This window comes from Zalophus californianus, chromosome 4 (genome assembly GCF_009762305.2).
Source record: "Zalophus californianus isolate mZalCal1 chromosome 4, mZalCal1.pri.v2, whole genome shotgun sequence".
NCBI lineage: Eukaryota > Metazoa > Chordata > Mammalia > Carnivora > Otariidae > Zalophus > Zalophus californianus.
Window position 1 is genome coordinate 96,897,367 of NC_045598.1, and position 18,104 is coordinate 96,915,470.

The 18,104-nt window shown below is 34.9% G+C and overlaps 1 protein-coding gene across 1 annotated transcript in view; it reads left to right on the top strand.

Annotated features, from left to right (window-relative positions):
• The window catches only part of SYCP1 (synaptonemal complex protein 1), a 137,859-nt gene extending 120,457 nt beyond the window's left edge, over nucleotides 1-17,402 (top strand). The window contains 4 exon segments of the mRNA XM_027583492.2: nucleotides 4,999-5,178; nucleotides 9,126-9,269; nucleotides 16,379-16,468; nucleotides 16,585-17,402. Coding sequence (XP_027439293.2) covers nucleotides 4,999-5,178; nucleotides 9,126-9,269; nucleotides 16,379-16,468; nucleotides 16,585-16,722 — 552 coding nt within the window. The 3' untranslated portion in view covers nucleotides 16,723-17,402.
• The last annotated feature ends 702 nt before the right edge of the window (nucleotides 17,403-18,104 follow it).

Sequence of the window (18,104 nt, forward strand, 5' to 3'; positions counted from 1 at the left end):
TTGTTGAATCATTATATTGTACACCTGAAACAAATATAATACTATATGTTAATTTTACTTCAATTTAAAAAAATAAAAATACAACAGAAAATCATGAATATTATGTATATGGGCGTACCTTGATCTTGTGGGTTCAGTTCCAGACCAGTGCAGCAAAGTGAATATCACAATAAAGCAAGTCAAATGAATTTTTTGGTTTTCCAGTGCATATAAAAGTTATATGTACACTGTATTGTGGTCTGTTGAGTGTGCAATAGCATTATGTCTAAAAAACAATGTTCATACTTTAATTTAAAAATACTATATGTTGGCTAACTGAACATAGTAAAAAATGGAAAAAAATCTTTAAAAAATATTTTATTGCTTAAAAATGCTAACCATCATGTGAGCTTTCAATAAGTTGTAATCTTTTTGCTGGTGAAGGGTCTTGCCTTGATATTAATGGCTGTTGGCTGATCAAGGGTGATGGTTGCTGAAAGTTGGGATGACCATGGCAATTTTGTAAAATAGGACAACAATGAAGTTTGCTTCATTGACTCTTCCTTTCATGAACGGTTTGATAGCATTTTACCCACAGTAGAACTTCTTTCAAAATCAGAGTAAATCCTCTCAAATGCTGCTGCTGATTTATCAACTAAGTTTGCATAATATTCTAAATCTTTTTTTGTCATTTCAACAGTCTTCACAGCATCTTCACCAGGAGTAGATTTCATCTCAAGAAACCACTTCTTTTTGCTGATTTGTAGGAAGCGACTCCTCACTTGTTAAGTTTTATCATGGGATTGCAGCGATTAAGTTACATCTTCAGGCTCCACTTTTAATTCCAGTTTTCTTACTGTTTCCACCACATCTGCAGTTATTTCTGTCAGGGAAGTCTTGAACTATAGTCATCCATGAGGGTTGGAATCAGCTTTTTCTGAATTCTTGTTAATATTGATATTTGACCTCTTCTGACGAATCACAAATATTCTTAATGGCATCTAGAATGGTGAATTCTTTCCAGAAGATTTTCAATTTACTTTTCCCAGATCATCAATAGAATCACTACCTATGGCAGCTATAGTCTTACAAAAAGTATTTCTTTAAATAATAAGACTTGAAAGAGTGACTCCTTGATCCATGGGGTGCAGAATGATGTTGTATTAGCAGGCATCACAACATTAATCTTGTACATCTCCATCAGAGCTCTTGGGTAACCAGGTGCGTTGTCAATGAGCAATAATATTTTGAAAGGAATTTTTTTGTCTGAGCAGTAGGTCTTAACATTGGGCTTAATATATTTAGTTAAACCAGGTTGAAATCAGATACACTGTCATCCAGTCTTTGTTGTTTTATTTATAGAGCATAGGCGAGTAGATTTATCATATTCTTAAAGGGCCCTAGGATTTTCAGGATGGTTAATGAGCACTGGCTTCAACTTGAAGTCACCAGCTGCATTAGTCCCTAATAAGGGAGTCAGCCTGTCCTTTGAAATTTTGAAGGCAGGCATTGACTTCTCCTCTCTACTTATGAAAGTCCTAGATGGAATCATCTTCCAATATATGGCTGTTTTGCCTACCTTGAAACTCTTTAGTGTTAGATGCCTTCAGTACTTAATTAGCTAGCTCTTCTGGATAACTTGCGGCAGCTTCTACATTAACACTTCCTGCTTCATCTTGTACTTTTTTTTTTTTAACGATTTTATATATTTGAGAGTGAGAGATCATGAGTGGGGGGGGCAGAGGGAGAGGGAGAAGCAGATTCCCCGCTGAGCAGGGAGTCTGACTAGGGGCTGGATCCCAGGATCCTGGGATCATAACCTGAGCCAAAGCAGATGCTTAACCTAAGACTGAGGCACCCAGGCACTCCGCACCTTGCACTTTTATGTTATGGAAACAGCTTCTTTCCTTAAATCTCATGAACCGACCTCTGCTAGCTTCAGACTTTTCTTCTGCAGCTTCCTCACCTCTCTCTGCCTTCACAGAATTGAAGAGAGGGCCTTACTCCAGATTAGGTTTTGGCTTAAGGTAGTATTATGACTTGTTTGATCTTATATCAAGACCACTAAAACTTTCTCCATATCAGTGAAAGCTGTTTCACTTTTTTATTTGTGTGCTCACTGAAAGTAGCAGTTTTAGTATCCTTCAAGAACTTTTCCTTTGCATTCACAACTTGGCTAAATGGTTGGTGCAAGAGGCCTAGCTTTTGGCCTACCTCGGCTTTCAACACGCCTTCCTCTTTCTAAGCTCCAATCATTTCTAGCTTTTGATTTAAAGTGAGAGATGGGTGACTTTTTTTTCACTTGGACACATAGAAGCCATTGTAGGGTTATTGATTGGCCTAATTTCAGTTTTGTTTTGTCTCAGGGAATAGGGAGGCTGGAGGAAAGGGAGAAAGATGGAGAATAGTAGGTCAGTGGAGCAGCCAGAACACATACAGCATTTAAGTTTGCCATCTCATATGGATGTGGTTCATGGTGTCCCTAAACAATAGTAACATCAAAGATCACCAATCGCTGATTACTATAACAAATATAATAATAATGATGCAGAAATTTGAAATATTGTAAGAATTACCAAGATGTGGGGTGCTTGGGTGGCTTAGTCGGTTAGGCGTCTGCCTTTGGCTCTGATCTTGATCCCAAAGTCCTGGGATCGAGCCCCGCATCTGGCTCCCTGCTCAGTGGGGAGTCTGCACCTTCCTCTCCCTCTGCCTGATACTCTGCCTACTTGTGCTCTCTATCTCTCTGTCAAATAAATAAATAAAATCTTTAAAAAAAATTACCAAGATGTGACACAGTGACACTAAGTGAGCAAATGCTGTTGGAAAAATGGTGCTGATAGATTTAACTGGATCAGGGTTGCCGCAAACCTTCCAATTTGCAAAAACCCAAACCACCAAAAAACACAGCATCTGTGAGTGCAATAAAATAAAGTGCAATGAAATGAGATATGCTTGTACATGCATCACTGGAAATGTAACATTCAGAAAAGAATGTGACTTGCAGGAAAGTACATGCATTTCTTTGAATTATTATGAAGAGGTTTATTTCCGTAGTCTAGAAAGGGGGTGCATTTTCTTTCAAGCCGCTGAAGTGTTAAATTCCCAGTCTTGGCCACAAGGTGGTGTAGTTGTCATTCTCAGGCCTTTGAGGAGAGAAAAATTTGTCCATGAAAACAGCAGAAAAAATTTGCTTTCATTAAAATTGTATTATCACCTATGATGTAGAAATATATAGGAAGGAGAATACAGAAATACAACTGTGTGAAAAAAATGCTACCAAAATGTATACCTGCTGGAAAGAGGATTATGAAGTGAGATCACTAGAACTGGGCAGAAACCTACAAATCATCTTTTAGTCCCTTGATTACATAGATGGATAAATTTAAGCCTAGAGATACTTGGAGATTACTTAATATCACCCAGCAAGATAGTATAAGATCCAGGAGAAAAGAGCCTATTACTTGACTCCTTGATTCCTGGTCCAATGGTTGTTTTATATATATATATATATATATATATATATATATATATATATATATATATATATACACACACACACACACACACACACACACACATATATATATATACACACACTCATATATATTTAACACAGTGTTACATAAGTTCAGGGGTACAACATAGTGATTCAACAAGTTTGTACATTATGCTGATCTTCTGTCCTGTTACATTGCTATTACAATATCATTGACTGTTTTCCTTATGCTGTGCCTTTTATTCCCATGATTTATTCATTCCCTAACTGGAAGCCTGTATCTCCCACTTCCCTTCATCTGTTTTGCCCATCTTCCCCACATCTGACAACTATCAGTTTGTTCTGTGCATTTATAGGTCTGATTCTGCTTTTTTGTTTATTCATGTATCGTTTTTTTGGACGCCACATGAGTGAAATCATATGGTATTTGTCTTAGTCTTATTTATTTTGCTTAGGTGGACCTCTAGGTCCATCCATGTTGTCTCAGATGGCACAATCTCATCCTTTTTTTACAGTTATGTAATATTCTTCTCTGTGTGTGTATACCACATCTTCCTTATCTATTCATCCATCAATTAGTCCAGTGTTTTTATAGCACATGTGGTCACCTCTTAACCCCGCATTCTGTACCCTCCTAACTTAAATTTACTGCAGATTTAACCACTGAACTTTTGAGAATAGCTCTGTGTGTGTGTGTGTGTGTATGTGTGTATGTGTGTGTGCGCGTGTTCCATTTTTTTCTTGTAATTGCCACGATTGTATTCATGGAGATGGTGGTGATCAAAGGAAGTGATAAAATTAGAAAGCAGCTAACACAATTCCACTAAAGCAGTTATTATGAGCTTTTACTAGAAAGATAGGTCAGGTCTGAAGGGAAGATGCATATAAAGGTAGAAAGAAAACGGAAGAAACTGAGTTGAAATAAAATCTTAAGTTTTTAGAGTAAATCTGTAATTTGTTTATCTTCAGAATTGAAGACAATAGTCATTTTTCTCCTCCTGGAAATTTTTTCTGGTTCTTTACTTTTATTATTTTTCTTCCCTATTTTCCTTTCTTTTCTTTCTTTTTTTTTGGTGGGGAGTAAGGCTGGTGGATAGGAAAAGCCTGATATTTTTATAGATGAGAGAGAGAAAATATGAAAGCATAAAAGAGAATGGATAGAAATGAGAATAAACTGCCCTCTGGCTTTTAGACTATTGTAATGAACCACAAAGAAAGGCTCTTTGCCACCAGGAATAGAGATTTTTCTCTTCAGCAAATCGTCAACTTTTGGCCAGTTAGAGAGTTGAGACATTTTATTTCTTTTCATAGCAGCTCTGTGAAGACAGAAAGGCAGATACCATTTTCATCTTCAGTGGGAAAATAAAGTGACAAGATAAGGATAATTTATTTAAAGTTATCTAATTAATCATAAATTTGAGGATAAATTCTAGTTTATTCCAGTGTTATTTCTACTAATTGCTGCACTTTAATTAAAATGACATGTAGTCGATTTTATTTCCTTTTGTTGTTCAATATAGAAAATACAGGCACCTTTATTGGAAACACCTGAAACTCATTATTGGAAATTTGATTCTAAAGCAGCTCCTTCACAAAATATATCTCGAAACTTCACATCAGCTGACCATGGTAAATCCAAAGATAAAAGAGACTATTTGTGGACATCTGCCAAAAGTACTTTATCAACACCATTACCAAAGGTTGGTTGCTAAAATTTCTAAGAAGGTTATAATTTTTTTAGTTAAAAAAAAGAAGGTTCTGGTATCATATACCATATATCTGATATCACACATATAAATATAAAACCAATTCAATTTTTGTGATACCAGCATGAAATAGTGTTTTGTTTTGTTTTTGTTTTTTAATATCACTGTCCACAACTTAATGACATTTTGGACAGATTCCATAACTTTGTCACTCACCTGATGGCATTCCCTGATGTGGGAAATCTGATTCTGACTTAACATTTTTCAGTATCACCCCAGTTACTTCCTTTTGCTGTTTATTTTGTATCATCTTGTTGCTAGAGTCCTGTACTTAGTCAGCCCTCGGTGGATCAGGTGAATGCCACCAACAAGATGGGTCAATTACTAGCTATTTTCACATGTTCATTTAATCCATGGGGCATTCATTCAACATTTCCATGCTAAACAGCAGTATGGAATGCTACATTTCTGACCTCCCACCATCCATCTCTCTCTAATTTCTTTTTACTCTAAACTATCCAGGCAGACACAAAGATAAAATTTCTTCCTAAATATTAGAATGAGATGCCAATCCTTCTTGAAGGCACCCCTATTTTTTGTTAGGCTGCTGTTAAGAGTTGTCTCCTCACCTGCCTTGGAAATTGAAAGGAAAAATATTTTGACCTCTCTCTATCCCTCTCAGCTGAAATTTGATGCCTTTCCCTTCCAATTTCCTTAAAATAACTGGGAAGAAAGGAGGTGTTTGGTGATTGTAGGGCCAGTTTAACCACTTTTTAATAAGCCCTAGAGAAGGATCTGGCTTTAATCATAGGTTGCTTTCTTTAGAATATGGGTTACTAACATTTTTTTTCTGCAGCTTTGTGCCCTGGTTGGCAATTCCAGAGCAAAAGGAAGAGTCTCTCTCACATCCTGTTATATATACAATATTATCCACACTGTGGAAATTATGAAAATTAGTAAACTACATAACTTAGAGAGGCTTTGACATAAAATTATTTTGTTGTATTTATATTATTCAGAATATGAAGTGATCTTTGTATAGAATGACCTTACTTAAAAAAAACTTTATATTGAAATATATGCAAGAAAAATGCACAGATCTTAATTATGCAACTTGATGATTCTTTACAAACTGAACATGACTTTATAACCAGCATTCAGATTAAAGCACAGAATGTTACTATCACCTTGCCTCCCTTTTTGTCACTGGCTTCTCCCCCAAGGCCAGATACTGTTCCAACTCTAATATTAGATGTACCTGTTTTTGTATTTTCTCTTTTCCCTGTTTTTGAATTTTCTATAAATAGAATCATTATTTTTGTTTTGACTTTTTTTACTTAATATGTTTGTGGGACTCATCCATATTGTAGCTTGAAGTTGTAGATTTTCTGTTTATATTTCTATATAGTATCCCATTGTGTGATGTACCATAGTTTATCTATTGTATTGTTAGTGGACTTTGGGTAGTTTCCAGACTGAGCTTTTATGCATAGTCTTGCTATAAAAATTCTGGTATTTGACCTGTATGCATTTTGGTTGGGTATGTCTTTAGGAATGAAATTGCTGGGTTATAGGGTTGTGTATAATATGTTCCATTTTAATAGATACTGCCTGAGCTGTTTTTTTTTTACTGTGATATAAAACATGTGGTTGGTTTTTTTTTTTTTCCCATGCCAGTTCTCTGATTCTCCAGACACCAACTAGTTGTCCTACAACTTGATTAAATTCTGACACTACCTGGAGTTAATGTAGACCCTACACGTTAAGGGTTCAGTCCCACAAGACTGCTTCCACTTCAGACACTAGTTACAATCCTGGTTTGCCCCTTGTACTACTGACCAACCGGCTCTGTCCCATAACCCCCCTCCTTAGGTCTGCTAATTTGCTAGAATGATTCTCAGAACTCAGGAGATTCCTTTACTTACTATTACCAGTTTATTATAAAGGATACAACTCAAGAACAGCCAAATGGAAAAGATGAATAGGGCAAGGTGTGAGGGAGAGGGTATAGAACTTCCATGCCCTCTTTGGGAGTACTACCCTTCCAGTACCTCTGTGTATTTGCCAACATGGAAATTCTCAGAACCCCATCATTTAGGGGTTTTTATGGAGGTTTCATCACCTGGCATGACTGGTTAAATCATTGGCCATTGGTATTTAACTCAATCTCCAAACCCTCTCCCCTCCCAGGAGGTCAAAGGGTGTAGCTGAAAGGTTATAAACTTCTAATCAAGCCTTGGTTTTTCTGGTGACTAGCCAGCATCCTGAAGTTATCTAGGAGCCCTTTACTGCCAGTTATTTCATTAGCATTAACTCTGGTCCAGTTGAAAGGAGCTTATTTTGAATAACAGAAGACTCCTATCACAAAGACCGAATATTGTACCAAAAGATGCCCTGATCACCCCTATTACTTGGGAAATTACATGGGTTTTAGAAGTTCTGTGTCAGGAACCAGAGACAAAGACTAAATATATATTTCTTATTGTATCACACTGCCAGTCATGTTTTTCAAAAAAATCATTACATCAATTTTACATCCTAGCTGGCAGTGAATGAGAGTTCTAGTTGCTCCACAGCCTTGCCATCACATTTTTTTTTAATCTTTTTGATTTTAGCCATTCTCATGGATGTGGTGACCTTACTTTTTTAAAAAGAACTTTTTTTTACCATAATTTTCGATTTATAGAAAAGTTGCAAAGGTAGTATGAGAATTCCTTTATATCTATCACCCAATTTTCCACATTGTTAACATCTTACATTACCATGTACATTTGTCAAAACTAGGAAACATACATTGGTACATTACTTTTAACTTTAGATTTTATTTTATTTTTTCCATTAATGTCAGAGCTTTTCAAAGCCCCTGTGGATGTCTCATTTCCTACCTGTTCTTTTGAAGTTTTTGATTAGTCTGTCATTTGCCCTGTTAAAATTATTGCCTCATGGAGCTACAAAGTTAAAACACTTGCCTCGAATTGTTTTGACAAATTCTATGCTGTACTTCACACCAAGGAGAAAGCTTTTTGTACTGAATGAGCTCTAAGTCAGGTTAAATACAGACAGCCTTGTAAGTGAGGTCTTTCAGAGAACCAAAAGACAGTTAAAATAATGACAACTTTTTGGGAATAAAACTTTGAAAGAGCTCTCAATTCTGTTCTGCTCTATCTAGTGGCTCTCAGGCTGGACCAAGAGTGTGGGATGTTATTTTTTTAAGGGTAACATAGAACACGGGGGCTGGGATAAAGAAAAGTTAAAACATCACAAAGCTTGCTGTTCTTACAGAGGTTCAGCCATTAAAAAAAAATAAGCACTACAGTTTGTGGCAAGTTTTTGGTTAATTTCCAAAGTTCTGAAAAAGCTGACTTTGACCATTTTACTAGTATTTTTGCTTTATGTAAGAGCAAATTTTTGGAATACCTTATTCTGCCATTTTTGCTGATGTCACTGCCCTAAATTTTTAAAGATACTTTAAAAAAATTATAAAACTTACAGGGTAATATGGAATACTAAACACTGACTAATGTGAATTGCTTTATGAACAAAGTATAAGCATACCTAATTTCTCATAAATCCGTAAGGATTTTTGTAGAAAGAGCAAAGCTCATTCAGTTCTTTGGTCTTAATTATTGTTAGAAAAATCGAAGTCCCTCTTTTCTTAAGATTGTTGACTGCTGATGCTGGGGAGTCTGTCTCCCCACCTCTCTCCTGCCATTATTTTATTCAGTAAGTAGAAGGGAAGGGCAAAGAAAAAGTCCACTATTATAAATTGTTTGAAGAAAGTAGGAAATTTTAGTATCAAAAATATCTGAATGAAATTCTTATAAAAAGTCTCTACATCCCACTAATAATAGAGAGTTATTGATTACTGAAGATTCAACTTGCATTTATTAATAATATAGGGTTTTTTGATGGGATAATATATTGTTTTTCTTTTTGGATAGGCATATACTGTGAAGACACCAACGAAACTAAAAATTCAGCAAAGAGAAAGCAAGAATGTACCCATGGAAGAAAGTAATAAAAAGAGAAAAATGGTCTTTGAGTTTGATATTAATTCGGATAGCTCAGAAACGACTGATCTTTTGGTAAAAATACTACAAATCAGTATTTATTACTTGTTTACATTATTATTTTTACACATCATTTTTTAATGTATATGTATAATATATACACATAGTACTTACCATTGCAATATGAAAATATAGAACTCTATATAACACAGAACCCTATGCTTTTGCAGCATTTTGGAGAAGTAGGGTTTAAATAATCTAACTTCCGAAAACATGGCATTTTGAAATACTTGATGTAACATAGTTGGCACATGAGATGATTAAACCATCTTGTTTTCCAGCAGAGTGTTATAAAGGAGTTTTTACCACATACTCTTTCTTTTTTCGTTTTTTTTCTTTTTCTTTTTCTCTTTCCTCTTTTCTCTCCTCTCTCTCTTTCTTTCTTTCTTTTCTTTTTTCTTTCCTTCCTTCCTTCCTTCCTTCAATAAAGGTTAAGTGAATCTTGCTATGGCCAAATTTGTTATTTAAGGACCCTCTTGATTTTATGTATTATACATGTTCCTTATTTTATATATTGGTTGAAATCTATATCAAGGTATTGGTTGACAAGTATAATATTTTTATCATTCTTAAAGAGTTAATGTATTAAAGATGAGTTGTTTAAGGAAGATACTATCCCTAGCAGTTTGTATTACTAATTATTCCCTGCCATGAGTGTATCCACACATACCAGTATTTTCTAAAGTAATAATATTGATTGAGAATAATTAAATTTAGATTCATTTAATTTAAAAACAAACCTCATCACACAAAATGAACAATATACCAAAGATTCTTAATTACAAAATTCCAGGTAAAGGCACTAGTTTGTTTCATTATTGCCACTTGTAACTTTTGAGATCCTTCAAGCTTTTTTACTGCTTTGGGACCCTCTATTTTCTTTCTTTTTTTTTTTTTTACCATTTAAAAAAATTTTTTTATTGTTATGTTAATCACCATATTACATCATTTGTTTTGGTGTAGTGTTCCATGATTCATTGTTTGTTCATAACACCCAGTGCTCCATGCAGAATGTGCCCTCTTTAATACCCATCACCAGGCTAACCCATCCCCCCACCCTCCTTCCCTCCAGAAACCTCAGTTTGTTTTTCAGAGTCCATCATCTCTCCTGGTTCGTCTCCCCCTCTGACTTACTCCCCTTCATTCTTCCTCTCCTGCTATCTTCTTCTTTTTCTTTTTTCTTAAAATATGTTGCGTTATTTGTTTCAGAAGTACAGATCTGTGATTCAACAGTCTTACACAATTCACAGTGCTCACCGTAGCACATACCCTCCCCAATGTCTATCACCCAGCCACCCCATCCCTCCCACCCCCGACCACTCCAGCAACCCTCAGTTTGTTCCTGAGATTAAGAATTCCTCATATGAGTGAGGGACCCTCTATTTTCATTTGTTCTGGAATAATGAGGAGCTGAAGTCTTAAAAGTCTAATTATTGAAGTTAACTTATAGAGTCCCTACCTAAGTATCTCTTTGTTTTATAGATGATGATTAACATTTTAATGATTAAAACTCTGAACCAAACACTGTTGCAAAGACTATATAGATTATTTTTTAGAACAATCTCATATTAGAAGTATATACAATGTTGCTATTTTCATTTTACAGATGAGAAAACTGAGTCACACAGGTATCTTGCCCAAGATCACATAGCTAGTAAGGCATGGAGAAAAATTGGAACACAGTTTAGCTCCATAGCCTATGTAAGTCATTATACATAATAACTGCCAGCTCAAACTGAAGTCCAGATATATAAAAATGTAAGGAGAATTAGTAGGAAGACTATGAGCTCTGGAATTAGACAGTCCAGGGTTGCAATCCATACTATTTTTCTAGCAGTGTGAATTTAGGCCAGTTTCTTAGCTGAGATTCAGAATGATTCATGATTTCATTTTTAAAAGGAGCATCACAACTTTGTAACACAGTAAACATGCTACAGTATTATGTAAGTATGCACAATTATTTATACTTGCCTAAAAAGACACTTGACAGTCCATTTATTTGGTTATAGTTATCACTTGAAGTTACTATTTTTGTAATTTTCTTATTGTTGCATTTAAATTTTGGTGAACATTCAAATAATTTTAAAAAGTTAGATTTAAAAATGGATTGTCTAGAGTGACCTTAGAGAAGATGGGGGAGTAAGAAATACCACAAATTTATTTCTCTACCAAGACAGTAATTGTACTTGCAGAAACTGTCTGCAGTAACTATTTTGGAACTCTGGAGACTATTTGAATGCTTGCAACTTCAGTTAATTTTGGTCAATTTCAGCCTTAAGAATGGTAGTGACTACCTGTCATCCAATCCATAGTCCTGTGGCAGGCAGCCCTGCTCATGTCTTGCTGTAGCCAGGGTGAGCAATACGGACTTTTTCTCTGAGTATCAAGATTCAGTGTTCTGTATTATCATTGCTGCTTCTCATCACTGTGCAGGCACAGAAACTGGCTGCCACTAGTTCAACCCTCACTGGCAGAAAGTGTCTTACAGAGGATTTAAATGAATTGTACCTGGTTTTCTTTTTTTCTTTTTCACTTTTCTTCTTTGGAGGATCAGACATTTTAAGAACTAGGACATCAAGAGCAATCACATTTCTGGGATATTTAAAAGCACTGCACATGCTCATGGAAAGACAGGCTCACAAAAAACCTGAGAGGATCTCAAATTTTTAACCCAGGCTAATCCTGGCACAGAAACTTGTACAACATAAAGCAAAACAAAACTAACTCACTACAGCAAACCCTGGGGAAAGGGAAGAATCTGATTTGCAGACATTCAGTTATAAGATTCACATGTCTGTTTCTTTTTTAAAAATTTTATTTATTCATTTGACAGAGAAAGAGAGTATGGGCAGGAGGGGGTAGGAGGCAGAGGGTGAAAGCAGAAGCACACTCCCTGCTGAGCAGGGAGCCTGATGTGGGGCTGGATTCCAGGACCCTGAGATTGGAGCTGAAATCAAGAATCAGATGCCTAACTGAGCCACCTAGGTGTCCTGAAATTAACACACTTTTTTTTAATTTGTATTTTTTAAAATTTTTTATTGTTATGTTAATCACCATATATTACATAATTTGTTTTGGTGTACTGTTCCATGATTCATTGTTTGTTCATAACACCCAGTGCTCCATGCAGAATGTGCCCTCCTCAATACCCATCACCAGGCTAACCCATCCCCCCACCCTCCTTCCCTCCAGAAACCTCAGTTTGTTTTTCAGAGTCCATCATCTCTCCTGGTTCGTCTCCCCCTCTGACTTACTCCCCTTCATTCTTCCTCTCCTGCTATCTTCTTCTTTTTCTTTTTTCTTAAAATATGTTGTGTTATTTGTTTCAGAAGTACAGATCTGTGATTCAACAATCAACCAGTAGATCAAAGAAGAAATCACAAGACTTTAGATAGAAATTAAGAAATTAGAAATTAAGACTTAGATATGAGTAAAAATGAAAACACAATATACCAAAACTTATGTGTTACAGCAAAATCTCAGAGGGAAATGTATAGCCCCAGATTCCTACGTTAAAAAAGAAAGATCTCAAATCAATAATGTTACACTTTATGGAACTAGAAAAAGAAGACCAAACTAAACCCAAAGCTAGCAGGAGGAAGGAAATAATGAGATTCAAAGGGAGATAAACAAATTAGAGAATAGAAAACAATAAAATCAGTGAAACCAAAATTTATTTGAAAAGATTAAAAAAATTGACAAATCTTTAAGAAGAAGATGTGAATAACTAGAATCAGAAATGGAAAGTGGGTACATTATTACTAATTATTTAGAGATAAAAAGAAAATACTGTGAATATATGCTAACAAATTTTATAACTTAGAAGAAACGGGCAAATGGGTAAAAATCCCTGAAACACACAAATTAAACTGATTCAAGAAGAAATATAAAACCTCAACAGGCCTATTGTCAGTAAAGAATTTGACTTAGTCATCAAAAACCTCTCAAAGAAAAGTCCTGGACCAGATGGCTTCATTGATAGATTGTATCAAACATTTGAGGACCTAACCTTCTCAGACTTCAAAAAGTTGGAGAACTTTTTTTTTTTTTTTAAGATTTTTATTTATTTGACAGAGAAAGACACAGCGAGAGAGAGAACACAAGCAGGGGGAGTGGGAGAGGGAGAAGCAGGCTTCTGCTGAGCAGGGAGCCCGATACGGGGTTCGATCCCAGGACCCTGGGTTCATGACCTGAGCCGAAGGCAGACGCTTAATGACTCAGCCACCCAGGCGCCCCGAGAGAACTCTTGATAACTCATTTTATGAGGCCAGCACTACCTTGATACCAAAGTAAGATAAAGACATTACTAGAAAAGAAAATTAAAGACCATTATCCTTTATGAACGTCAGTGTAAAAATCCTCAACAAAATATCAGCAAGTCAAATTCCACATCATATTAAAAGTGCTATTCATCATGACTAAGTGGGATTTATCCCAAGAAATTTCAGGGTGGTTCAATATAAGAAAATCAATGTAATGTGTCACCATTAATAGAATGAAGGGGAAAAAAAATCCCATATGATCATCTCAATTAGTACAGAAAAAGCATTTGACAAAATCCAACATTTTTCATGATAGAAACTCAAAAAGCTAGGAATAGAGGAACAATTCCTCAGCATGATAAAAAACATACTTATGAAAACTTGCAGCTAAATCATACTCAATTGTGAAAGACTGAAAACTTACCCCTTAAGAACCAGACAAGGATGTCCACTTTGACCACTTCTAGTCAGCATTGTACTGGAAGTTCTAGCCAGAGCTATTAGGCTATTAGACAAAAAACAAAGGGAGAGAAAAAGAAAGCAGACATACAAATGAGAATGAGGTAAAACTATTTGCAGATGCCATAATCCTATCCAGTGAAAATCACAAAGACTCCACAAGAAGGCTAGTAGAGCTAATAAATGAATTCAGCAATGTGGAGGGGTAAAAGAACACATGACATTGATTATGTTTTTATACACCAGCAATGATTAATCCAAAAGGAAATTAAGGAAAATTAAGAAGACAATCCATATATAATATCATCTAAACAAATAGAATATTTAGGAACAAACCCAACCAAGAAGGTGAAATATTGAAATACAATGAAAACTACAAAACATTGCTGAAGGAAATTAAAGAAGACCTAAAGAATTAGGAAAAAATTCTGTGTTTATGGATGTTAAGTCTTTAACATGTTAAGATGTCCTATATGCTGGCTAATTGAACATAATTTTAAAAATGTCAGTACTACCCAAAGCAGTCCACAAATTCAGTGCAGTCTCTATCAAAATTCCAACAGCTTTTTGGCAGAAATGGAAAATCTGATACTAAAATTCATATAGAATTGCAAGGGTCCCCAAATAGCTAAAACACTTTTGGAAAAGAAGGGTAATGTTGGAGGACTCATAGTTCTTGACCTTGAAACTTCCTACAAAGCTAGTAATTTAAACAGATTAGTACTAGGATAAAGGCAGATATATAGACCAATGGAATAAAGGAACCCAGAAATAAATTCTCACATATATAGTCAGTTGATTTTTGACAAGAGTGCCAAGGCCATTCAGTGGGGGAAAGGACATTTTTTTTTCCAGCTAATGGTGTTAGAACTGGATATTGGTTATCCACATGCAAAAGAATGAAGTTGGACTCTATAACATATACAAAAATTGACTCAAAATGGATCAAAAACCAAAACTTAAGGGTAGGACTATGAAACTCTCAGAAAATATTGGGGAAATTTTCATGACCTCGAATTTAGCAAGAGCCTCATGGATATGACACCAAAAGCACAGGCAAGAAAAGAGAAAACTGATAAATTTGACTTCAAATTTAAGACTTTTTGTGTATCAAAGGACACCATTAAGAAAGTCAGAAGACAAGCTAAAGAATAGAAAATATTTTCAAATCATATATCTGAAAAGGGATAAATGTATGGAATACATAAAGAACTCCCATAACTCAACAACAAAAACCATACAACCTGATTTAAAAATGGGCAAAGGACTTGAATAGACATTTCTCCAAAGAGGATATACAAATGGCCAATAAGCACATGAAAAGATGATTGTTGCAGAGTTTATAAGGACGGATATGGTTTTGTTTTAAATTGGGTTATTTTTATATGGGCAGTCATTAATGAATAATCAGTGTGCACTGAATAAAATTTTAATGATAGTTTACAAGATTTTAAAATAATTTTTCTTTTTAAAGCTGGTCAGTTGAGACATAGTGGTTCAGAGTGTATTTGAAAAGGCAGCTTTTTATGACTTACTGAATTCTGCTAAAATCTTAGAGTTCATGAAAATCTGTTTGAATATTTTTATTCATGAGACCTCTGTAAATGTGACATTAGTGAGCGGGAAAGGAATATAAACTGATTGCTTACCATACTAAATATGTGTAGCATATTCATTAAGAAAGTGGATTTCTAGAGCCAGCCTATCTGGATTTGAATCCTGGCTCCACCTCTTAACTAGCTATGTAATCTTAGGCAAAGTACTTAACATTTCTTGTCTCAGTTCTTCACCTTTAAAATGGGGATAATAATGGTATACCTAATTTATTAAAATTATTGTGAGGATTAAAACTAATTAAAATATGCAAAGTGCTTAAAACAGCACCTAATATAAAGAAAGTACTAAATAAGTGTTAGCTATTATTACTTGGGGGAATTACAATACCCATAAATTCATAGTTGATAACAATTTTTATAGGATTATATATGATTATAAGGTGAAAGTGTGAGTTTGAGTAGATAGGTGGAGTGAAAGTGGAAGGAAAAGTAGTAGTATAAAGACTGAAACTGAAGTAGAAGTAGAAAAGTGCTATTCATATACATGTTGTATTTTATATAATACAGTATAGTTATTAGTATTTCATATAATACAATATAGTTATTAGTATTTCATATAATACAATATAGTTAATAGAATATAAATCTATGTCCTTGTTTGGAAGATTGAGTATTTTGTTATTGTCTTCAGTTTTTCTTCTTTTTTTCTCTTCTTTCTCTTCTCCCTTCTTTTACCTCCTTTCTTCCTCCCTTTCCTTCCTTGTCTTCTCCTCTCTGTGATATGTAGACAAAATTTTAATATTAGTGATGACAGACCCCAAATTATAATTTTGTATTTTTCTTTAAGAGCATGGTTTCAGAAGAAGAGACATTGAAAAAATTATACAAGAATAATAATCCAACAACTTCTCATCTTTGTGTCAGAACACCAAAACAGGTAGTTTATTTTTTTTAAAGTGGTTTTAAATTTTTACTTCAGAAAGCAAATTTCAAAAGCTGGACTTTATCTTTTTAAATTAAACATATTTTGATTTGATTTGATTTTGTATTCAGACCCCTTCATCTCTAACAACCCCTGGATCTACGCTGAAGTTTGGAGCTATGAGGAAAATGCGGGAAGATCGTTGGGCTGTAATCGCTAAAATGGATAGGAAAAAAAAACTAAAGGATGCAGAAAAGCTATTTGTTTAATTTCAGAAAATCAATGTGATTAAGGAGCCTAATAATATCAAATTTATAGTCAATTTAAAAATGTTTTATTTTCTGAAGAGCCAAACATTTCCTGACATTGAGACTTTTTATATTTACATAATTTGTTTATGATTTTTATGTTTTGGCCTAAATTACCACGTTACCTGAAAACTTGTAATTCTATTACAATAATAAGATGATTATGTTTTGTTTTTACCTTTTGTATTCATGAAAACTGTTTTGGCTAATTTTTCAAATTTGTAAAGTTATTCACTGACTGCTAGGAACACATGAGATTTATTCTTTATTAAAATATTTTGATGCAAATAAATGCTTTTCATTGATTCTGTGAGGTCATCTGAACAGCTGATCACAATGTTGGTATTTATTTGTAAATCTTAAGGTCATTTTGTTGAAGTTTCACAGTTCTGAAGCAGTTTATCTGTTTATAAAAATGACAAATGGCCTTTCGTTGTAGGAAAAAAAGACTATACCAGTATGGCTTCCTAACATTATTTATTCAACACTCATTAATTTAAGCAAATATTTATTGAGTGCCCACTAAGAGTCAAGTACAGTTCTAGATACTGGAGATATGACAATGAACAAAACAGAAAAATAAACCCTCTGTTCTTCTAGAGCTTACATTTTAGTGAGGGAAATAGACAATAAATAAATAAATGTGGATATGGTTTTGGGACTTCTGCTTCTGATATCTTTTTTTATTCTTTAATTTTTTTATTGCTATGTTTATCACCATACATTACATCATTAGTTTTTGATGTAGTATTCCACGATTCATTGTGCATAACACCCAGTGGCCCATGCAGAATGTGCCCTCCCTAATACCCATCACCAGGCTACCCATCCCCCCATCCCCCTCCCCTCTAGAACCCTCAGTTTATTTTTCAGAGTCCATCATCTCTCATGGTTCGTGTCCTCCTCCGATTTACTCCCCTTCATTCTTCCCCTCCTGCTATCATCATCTTCTTTTTTTTCTTAACATATATTGTATTATTTGTTTCAGAGCTACAGATCTGTGATTCAACAGTCTTGCACAATTCACAGCACTCACCATAGCACATACCCTCCCCAATGTCTATCACCCAGCCACCCCATCCCTCCCACCCCTGCACCACTCCAGCAACCCTCAGTTTGTTTCCTGAGATTAAGAATTCCTCATATAAGTGAGGTCATATGATACATGTCTTTCTCTGATTGACTTATTTCACTCAGCATAACACCCTCCAGTTCCATCCAGGTCATTGCAAAGGTCATTGCAAATGGCAAGATCTCATTCCTTTTGATGGCTGCATAATATTCCATTGTGTATATATACCACCTCTTCTTTATCCATTCATCTGTCAATGGACATCTTGGCT